At 47.9% G+C, this 9,825-nt stretch overlaps 1 protein-coding gene across 1 annotated transcript; it reads left to right on the top strand.

The window, feature by feature from the left end:
- The first annotated feature begins 843 nt into the window (after window positions 1-843).
- On the top strand, window positions 844-3,727 carry LOC125547214 (potassium transporter 19-like). The gene is made up of 7 exons (XM_048711180.1): window positions 844-951; window positions 1,039-1,261; window positions 1,363-1,611; window positions 1,700-1,750; window positions 1,830-2,143; window positions 2,250-2,364; window positions 2,484-3,727. The coding sequence occupies exons 1-7, from the start codon at window positions 844-846 to the stop codon at window positions 3,704-3,706; spliced, it is 2,283 nt and encodes a 760-aa protein (XP_048567137.1). The 3' UTR covers window positions 3,707-3,727.
- Window positions 3,728-9,825: the final 6,098 nt, after the last annotated feature.

Here is a 9,825-nt window from a genome sequence, read left to right as displayed (position 1 = left end):
GCATGTGGGCGATGTGCAAACATGCCATATTTATGGGCGTTATCATTTGGGTAAAAAAAAGAGACAGGCCATGTTAAAATTGCTCGTTGTACAAACAAACCTACGGCCAAGATGGTTAAAAAATTGCTGCCAAGATGATCGTGCGTACGTACGTACGTGGTAAGATCCGTCGAAGAAAGAGTCGCATGGTATCTTCCCGATCCCGTGGGCATGTCCGGCTCCATCCCTGCTGGCCTGAAGATGAGTTCCACCACCGCGTCCAGAGCTCCGAGTCCAAAACAGAAAAAACCAACGCGAGAACGGAAGAAACAGGAAGCAACGGACGCGAGAACGCCAAACACGGCAAGCCCGCCAAACGGCCGGAAAACTTTGTGTGCGTTAACGACGAGCCAGCACGCTGGAGCCGTGCAGACGCGGGCAGCTGAGGCAGGGCTTGCCTGGTTCTGCTTCTTCTCCCCACTGCCAACCTACGTGTTCAGACCACGCCTTTCACAGGCCGGGTTGGCCGTCGCGTCCATGGCGTTTGGCTGCGTGTATATAAGCCGGCAGAGGCGCGGCAGGCAAAGGAATCGTCGTCTGCTGCTCTCCGGCCGCCGGGCGTGAGGAAGATCGGGTCGCCGTCGTGTCTGCTTTGGGTCCTTCGTTGCCTGGTATATATGACTATCCCTCTCCATTTCTTCCATCTCTTCACTGTTTGTCATTGTCTCTCGATTTTCCACGAGTTTATCGGTCGTGCCCGTTGTCGTCGTTGTTCATCCTTTCGATTGTGTATAGTTTGACGACCGTCCACCTCGATCCAAGATAAGTAAATCAATCTAAAACCTGTCGATCGAAGACGGTATTATGTCGGTCGAAGCTGAGGGCGCGGCGGGTGCGGAAACGAGGGTGCCCCGCGACTCGCTCTACGGGGACGCCGAGAAGGTCTCCGACGACAAGCACCACGGCTCCGGGGTCAGCACCTTAACTTAACTTGTGCCACGGCCGATGTTATTGGCCGGCTGCTGTCTGTGACTGACTGTATGTGGGCGGCGCATGCAGGATAGCTGGTGGCAGACGTTGCAGCTGGCGTTCCAGAGCATCGGCGTGGTGTACGGCGACGTGGGGACGTCGCCGCTGTACGTGTACTCGAGCACCTTCCCGGACGGCATCCGGCACCCGGACGACCTCCTCGGCGTCCTCTCGCTCATCCTCTACACCCTCGTCCTCCTGCCCATGCTCAAGTACGTCTTCATCGTCCTCTACGCCAACGACAACGGAGACGGTGAGCCACACACCCTTCTCTTCTATTATCTTGTGTGTTCGTTTGTTCATGGGCCGGCCCCCGCCGTGACATGACAGATGACCCTGATTGCTGCATTTCAGGAGGAACGTTCGCCCTCTACTCGCTGATCTCCCGGTACGCCAAGATACGCATGATCCCGAACCAGCAGGCAGAGGACGCGTCCGTGTCCAACTACAGCATCGAGGAGCCCAACTCGCAGATGCGGAGGGCGCAGTGGGTGAAGCAGAGGCTCGAGTCCAGCAAGGCCGCCAAGATCGCGCTCTTCACCATCACCATCCTCGGCACCTCCATGGTCATGGGCGACGGCACCCTCACGCCTGCAATCTCTGGTACCTACGTTACATTGAACATGAGTAACATTATTGTTGATTTGAACGCTAATTAATCTGATGTTGATGGATGGATGTGTTCTTGCAGTGCTCTCTGCGGTGAGCGGGATCAGGGAGAAGGCGCCCAACTTGACCCAATGTAAGTATGTTGTCTCATTGTCGAGAGAATTTAGCGTGTCATCTTGTTCTGCAATGAATGTAGTATGTCGTGAAAACAGCGGAGGTGGTGTGGATCTCGGTGGCCATCTTGTTCCTGCTCTTCTCGGTGCAGCGCTTCGGGACGGACAAGGTCGGCTACTCCTTCGCGCCCATCATCTCGGTGTGGTTCATCTTCATCGCCGGCATCGGGGTGTACAACCTCGCCGCCCACGACGTCACCGTCCTCAGGGCCTTCAACCCCAAGTACATAGTAGACTACTTCAGGAGGAACGGCAAGGAGGCGTGGGTCTCGCTCGGGGGCGTTGTCCTCTGCATCACAGGCACAGAGGCCATGTTTGCTGACCTTGGCCATTTCAACATAAGGGCCATTCAGGTTCAGTTCTGTACTAGCAGTTCTTTTCTAAAAAAACACAGTACAAATGCAGACGCTCACATACAGAGCACGACTGAATTTTTCTTGATTTTCCGGCCTGTTGCAGCTGAGCTTCACCTTCATCCTCTTCCCCTCCGTCGCGTTGTGCTACATGGGTCAGGCATCTTACCTGCGCAAATTCCCGCAAGATGTCGGCGACACCTTCTACAAATCTATCCCAGGTAGGCACTACAACCTTCCTTTTACAGCAACAAGAAGATCAACTTGACACAATATTGGACTGCCAAAGACAAGTCTGCATGGTGTGAAACTGGAAAAAAAATGTGTCAATAATTTTCAGCGGCGATGTTTTGGCCGACGTTCATCGTGGCAATCATGGCGGCCATCATCGCGAGCCAGGCCATGCTGTCCGGCGCGTTCGCCATCCTGTCCAAGGCGCTCTCGCTGGGCTGCTTCCCGAGGGTGAGGGTGGTGCACACCTCCAAGAAGTACTCGGGGCAGGTGTACATCCCGGAGGTGAACTTTCTCATCGGCGCCGCCAGCATCGTCGTCACCCTCGCCTTCCAGACCACCACCAACATCGGGAACGCCTACGGGATATGCGTCGTGACCGTCTTCTCCATCACGACGCACCTCATGACGGTGGTGATGCTGCTCATCTGGAAGAAGAACATCGCCTTCGTCGTGGCCTTCTACGTCATATTCGGGCTCGCCGAGTTCCTCTACCTATCGTCCATCCTCTCCAAGTTCGTCGAGGGAGGGTACCTTCCGTTCTGCTTCTCCTTGGTGCTCATGGCGCTCATGGCCACCTGGCACTACGTCTATGTCAAGCGCTACTGGTATGAGCTCGACCGCGTGGTGCCGGCGGCCGAGCTCACGGCGCTCTTGGCCCGCCGCAACGTGCGGAGGGTGCCTGGCGTGGGCCTGCTCTACTCGGAGCTCGTCCAGGGCATCCCTCCCGTGTTCCCATGCCTGGTTGACAAGATCCCATCGGTGCACGAGGTCTTCGTCTTCATGTCCATCAAGAACCTCCCCATCCCGCGGGTGGCGCCGCCCGAGCGCTTCATCTTCCGCAGGGTCGGCCCTGCCGAGCACCGCATGTTCCGATGCGTGGCACGGTACGGCTACACCGACCAGATCGAGGGCACCAAGGAGTTCTCGGCGTTCCTCATCGAGGGCCTCAAGCTGTTCGTCCACGATGAGGCGGCCTTCTCCTGCCAGCACACCGACGATGACGGTGATAACAACAACAACAACAACAACAACAACAACAACAACAACAACAACAACAACAACAACAACGACAACGACGATGCTCGGCGGGTAGCGCAGGCGGTAGTTGCGGAGGAGGAGAAGCGGTTCATTGATGCAGAGGTGGAGCGTGGGGTGGTGTACCTGATGGGCGAGGCGGAGGTGGCGGCGGCGCCGGGGTCGTCGGCGTTGAAGAGGGTTGTGGTCAACTACGTGTACACCTTCTTGAGGAAGAACCTCAGCGAGAGCCACAAAGCGCTCTCCATCCCCAAGGACCAGCTGCTCAAGGTCGGGATCACCTATGAGATATAGATCAGTGTTTCCCGAATGATTCTCGTGCAACACTTGCTTTGGTATGTGATGGTGTAGTTTTAGCAGATGGGATGGATTAGTATTCCCCGAATGATTCCCGTGAACACTTGCTTTGGTATGCAACATACGCACGATGCCACCACGAAAACACTCGGCAAAGCCTTTCTCAACTATTCCCTCTGTCCGACTTGGGACAAACTTTTTTGGACGAAGGGAGTACTACATTTTGACCTTCGCCAGCCTTGCTGGTACTGGAACTGTAAGGTTTTTCCTGTAGTGTGCACGTTCTTCACCAGTTACTATGATGGAGTGCATGAGAGTTGATATGTGTCGCACTTGCACTGTTACCGTACCGTCACGGCACAATCGCAAACACCATATAAATTTTTCGTGGAGACCTACAAGATTGAACATAATGTTGGATTAAACAGATACTGCTATACCCAGCCAGTATGCTATTTGGTTCTTGAGTCCTCTTATTTCCCCCTCAACGCACAGAATAGAGGAGCTAAAACGCGCTGCATGAAGGGCGTCATCTTGCGGAAAATGCCAACGGAGGCTGAGCTCCAAGGAGCTCGGTATTTTTAAAAGATCAAAAGTCATATTTCAAAGTTTCAAAAAAATTCCACGGTAACTTATATGATTTCCGCACGAACTTGTGTAAAAATTATTTGAATTTTTTGCGATTTGTAAGCTGTACAAAAAAACGAAATTTCGGCCCGACGATACAAAATATCGGCCCATTTTAGAAATACGTTTTTTTTGTCTTTTTTCTATATGCTACGTGTGAAAGTATTTTGTTCTGAATTTTTGCACATATGTGTGAAATTATATACAAAATTTCGATTTTTTTTCATGATGTGGAAATTCGTATTTTGAAATCGAGCTCCGTGGAGCTCGGCCTCCAAAAGCCCTCACTCACCATCTTGGGTTTTCTTCGGTGGGAACAAAGAGTTGTACTACGTGGGCCAGAACTATTTCCAGTTTCAGCCGTTTTTCTTCAGTAAGCGCCCATTATGTCCAGGTCTTTTATTCCTTTTTTTATTTTGGGAAATATTTAAAAAATTCGCCTATTTAAAGATTAAAAGAATTGTGTCATGCATAAAAAATCAAGATATTTGAAATTGATCATGAGTTTTAAAAATTTATTAAACATTATTAAAAAATTAATGAGCTTTATAAATGTTTATAATTATATAAAATGTTCATTAATTTTAGAAATAATTTATAATTTGAAAATGTTCATAAAATTTTATAATATTCATGAATTTTAAGATGTTCATGAATTGAAAAATATTTAAAAAAATATTTTCCCTTTAAATTTAGAAAATGTTCATGAACTTTAATAAAGTTGGTGAACTTCAAAAACACTCACAATTTTTTACTAGAATAAAGTACATTTTCACATTTAAAAATAATATCCAATAATTTAAAATGGCACTCTTATACAGTGTGTTCTATGATTCTATCATCTATGGAAAACTCCTGCAGACAAAAATCATGAGCATAGGGGGAGTAATCTTCCACCATAAAGATGAATTAGGTACCAGGTGTAAGCCAACAAGAAAGGAAGCTTCAAATTCCCAAATTTGGCACTTAGATTTTGGTGGATTTGTAGATCAAATTTGATTCATGATTTGTAGATCAAATATTCTCAAACAACTTTGGAGGAAACCCTCTCAGTTTGCTAACTATCTCAATAAGCCATATACAACCTAAATAATGTTTTGCATGATAAAACAACAAAAATGGATTCCGAACGGTGAATAAGAGCTACATTTTTTCACATTCACACTATGTAATATATATGTGTGTGTCGTATATATATATATATATATATATATATATATATATATATATATATATATATATATATATATATATATATATATATAACGGATTAATAATTTTGTCGTGCAAGAAACTTGCATACTTCACTTGTACAAGCTGGAGCATGCCAAAGGGCTATGATTATGTTGTAGCATGGTCTTGTAGAATCTTGTTGTTTTAGGAAATAGTGGTGTTGAGCTGATTTTTCATGTTGAGCGTTCTGCACAGTTGATTTGCTTCCACATGCCTCCCATTCATAACAAATTCTCTCTCTCTCTCTCTCTCTCTCTCTCGCGCGCGCGTGTTCTCGTGTGTGTGTGTGTGTATTCTTGTTGGTTCGGCACTCAATATTATCGTGATAACAAGGCTACAAGTATAATACTATTGTAACACCCACGATGCGGCTATATCTCCCACATGTCGGAGCACGACTTAGAGGCATAACCGCATTGTAGGCATGTCGCAATAGGGGTAATCTTTACACATCCCATGTACTGAATAAGAAAGGGATAAAGAGTTGTCTTACAATCGCCACTTCACACAATACATTAAATATAGCATTACAACATCCAGAATACAATCAAGGTCCGACTACGCAACCAAATAAAGAAAGACAACCCCTAATGCAAAAGATCCCCGATCGCCCCAACTGGGCTTCATTACTGATCAACCGGAAACGAAACAACACAACGAACACGATCTTCATCGAGCTCCTCCTTGAGCTCGGTTGCGTCACCTGCACTGGTATCCACAAAACCTGCAACTAGTTTTGGAAGTAATCTGTGAGTCACGGAGACTCAGCAATCTCACACCCTCACGATCAAGACTATTTAAGCTTATGGGTAGGTAAAAGGTATGTGAGGTGGAGCTGCAGCAAGCACTAGCATATATGGTGGCTAACTTACGCAAATGAGAGCGAGAAGAGAAGGCAAAGTACGGTCGTGAACTAGAAGTGATCAAGAAGTGATCCTAAAACTACTTACGTTCAAGCATAACTCCAACACCGTGTTCACTTCCCGGACCCCGCCGAGAAGAGACCATCACGGCTACACACGCGGTTGATGCATTTTAATTAAGTTAAGCGTCAAGTTCTCTACAACCGGACATTAACAAATTCCCATCTGCCCATAACCGCGGGCACGGCTTCCGAAAGTTCAAAACCCTGCAAGGGTTCCCAACTTAGCCCATCATAAGCTCTCACGGTCAACGAAGGATATTCCTTCTCCCGGGAAGACCCGACCAGACTCGGAACCCCGGTTACAATACATTTCGACAATGGTAAAACAAGACCAGCAAAGCCGCCCGATGCGCCGACATCCTGATAGGAGCTGCACATATCTCGTTCTTAGGGCAACACCGGATTGTCCAAGATTCCGGTAGGCCAGCCCAGAGTTGCCCCTGGTGGCCACCGGCTGCTGACAAGTTCGGACCAACACTTAGACAAGCAATGGCCCGGGGGGTTAAAATAAAGATGACCCTTGAGTCTGTAGAACCCAAGGGAAAAAGGCTAGGTGGCAAATGGTAAAACTAAGGTTGGGCCTTGCTGAAGGAGTTTTATTCAAGGAGAACTGTCAAGTGGTTTCCATAATACCCAACCGCGTAAGGAACGCAAAAATTAAGGAACATAACACCGGTATGACGGAAACTAGGGCGGCAAGAGTGGAACAAAACACCAGGCATAAGGTCGAGCCTTCCATCTTTTGCCAAGTATATAGGTGCATTAATTAAATAAGAGATATTGTGATATCCCAACAAATATCCATGTTCCAACAAGGAACAAACTCCATCTTCACCTGCAACTAGCAACGCTATAAGAGGGGCAGAGCAAATCAGTAACATAGCCAAACAACGGTTTGTTGGGACAAGGTGGGTTAGAGGTTTGACATGGCAATATGGGAGGCATGATATAGCAAGTGGTAGGTATTGCAGCATAGCAAAAGAGCGAGCAACTAGCAAGCAAAGATAGAAGTGATTTCGAGGGTATGGTCATCTTGCCTGCAAAGTTCTCTGAGTTGACGAAAGCTTGATCCTTGTAAACGTACTCAACGGGTACCTTGAACATGAACTCGTATCCCGGATCTACCCAAAGCAAGAACACAAGCAAAGGAACAACAATCAACCACGGTGCAATGCGCAAGCAACATGATGCAAAATAGGGCATGATATGCGGGATGTGATATGCAATGCATATGCGAGCTCCGGAAGGAAAAGATTGAATCAGGCCTCAACTTGGCAAACCAAGAGTTCCGCTGGAAAGATGAGTTGATTTCGGTCGAAATCGATATGAAGATCACCGGAAACGGATGCACGGTTTGCAAATGGCAAGCAAAACAATAATGGCACTAATCTGCGATTAACAACATGGTGCCCTCCAGAATGCAACAAGAAACTAAGCTACTGCACTCCAACATAGCAACAAAGCACATGGCAGTGAACTACTCAAGATGCTTGACAAAAGATGAACACTGAGCTACGACTAAATCACACAAGAGCAGGTTCAAACAAGCATGGCAAAAGGGCAAAATATATCAGCATCACAGACTTAGTGAAAATAACATGTCAGGAATTAACATCATGAAGCAATGTTTAGGGCAAGATAACAACATGCTACAGGAACAGAACATAGCAATACAAGGAATGGTATGAATCTACTCAAAGCATATAACGAAAGTCCCTTACTGACCATAAGCCAAAAAGGATCATAAGATATGATGACACCCATGTAAACATAGCAAGTATCGTTAACAGATTCAGACTTAGCAGAAAACTGGACATGGCAAAAACAGAGTTATGAAGGCATGTTCGTGAGCTCGATGCACTCAACATAAGGCATTGCATGACAAGCTAAGCATACTACCAGCAAGAACACATGATCAAGAAGCTATCCATGGCAACAACAATCCCATAGCATGCATGGATCAACTACAACAACCTTGGCAAAATTGATTAACACGTAAACAATCTGCCAGGAACATTTTATAGCAAAAGTAGAGCAGGACTGAGTCATGCTAGGGTACTCCATAAATGCAAACAAGGACATGGATGAATAGAGCATAACAATATCTCAAAATCATCCTTACTGAACATACTCAAAAGAAGCATGGATCACTCTGTAGCAACATGAATACATGGCATAAAAATAACATCAGGAAAATGACTTTGAAGAATTCTAAGTCCCTGGAATCGGCAACATCACGAGAGCTACTTTGCATTCTTGTGCTAGTCACCACATTAATCACAAAAATACATGACATACACCCCTGTAAAGTGTTGGGGAACGTAGCAGAAATTCAAAATTTTCCTACGTGTCACCAAGATCTATCTATGGAGAAACCAGCAACGAGGGGAAGGAGAGTGCATCTACATACCCTTGTAGATCGCTATGCGGAAGCGTTCAAGAGAATGGGTTGAAGGAGTCGTACTCGTCGTGATCCAAATCACCGGAGATCCTAGTGCCGAACGGACGGCACCTCCGCGTTCAACACACGTACAGCCCGGTGACGTCTCCCATGCCTTGATCCAGCAAGGAGAGAGGGAGAGGTTGAGGAAGACTCCATCCAGCAGCAGCACAACGGCGTGGTGGTGCTGGAGGAGCGTGGTACTCCAGCAGGGCTTCGCCAAGCACTGCAAGAGACGAGGAGGAGAGAGGTAGGGCTGCGCCAGGGAGAGATCAAATCGTGTGTCTTGGGCAGCCCAAAACCCCCACTATTTATAGGAGAAGGGGAGGAGGGTGCACCCCCTCTAGGGTTCCCACCCCTAGGGGGGCGGCAGCCCTAGATGGGATGGAGGGGGCGGCCAAGAGGGGGAGAGGGGGGCATGCCCTAGGGTGGGCCTTAGGCCCATCTGCGCCTAGGGTTTCCCCCTTCTCGTCCTAGCTGCGCCTTGGGCCTTGTGGGAGGCGCACCAGCCCACTCAGGGGCTGGTCCCTTCCCACTCTTGGCCCATGCAAGCCTCCGGGGCTGGTGGCCCCACTTGGTGGACCCCCGGGACCCTCCCGGTGGTCCCGATACGTTACCGATAAAACCCGAAACTTTTCCGGTGACCAAAACAGGACTTCCCATATATAAATCTTTACCTCCGGACCATTCCGGAACTCCTCGTGACGTTCGGGATCTCATCCGGGACTCTGAACTGTTGGGGAACGTTGCAGAAAACAAAAAATTTCCTACGGTTTCACCAAGATCCATCTAGGAGTTCATCTAGCAACGAGTGATCGGATTGCATCTACATACCTTTGTAGATCGCGAGCGGAAGCGTTTAAGGAACGGGGATGAGGTAGTCGTACACGA

Source organism: Triticum urartu, chromosome 3 (genome assembly GCF_003073215.2).
Source record: "Triticum urartu cultivar G1812 chromosome 3, Tu2.1, whole genome shotgun sequence".
Taxonomy (NCBI): domain Eukaryota; kingdom Viridiplantae; phylum Streptophyta; class Magnoliopsida; order Poales; family Poaceae; genus Triticum; species Triticum urartu.
Note: the sequence above shows the minus strand (reverse complement) of the source record. Positions and strands in the feature narration are given on the sequence as shown.

Coding starts and splice junctions, on each gene's coding strand:
- LOC125547214 (XM_048711180.1), top strand. CDS start 844: ATGTCGGTCGAAGCTGAGGGCGCGGCGGGTGCGGAAACGAGGGTGCCC. Junction 1,262..1,362: donor CGCCAACGACAACGGAGACG/GTGAGCCACACA, acceptor GCTGCATTTCAG/GAGGAACGTTCGCCCTCTAC. Junction 2,365..2,483: donor CTTCTACAAATCTATCCCAG/GTAGGCACTACA, acceptor AATAATTTTCAG/CGGCGATGTTTTGGCCGACG.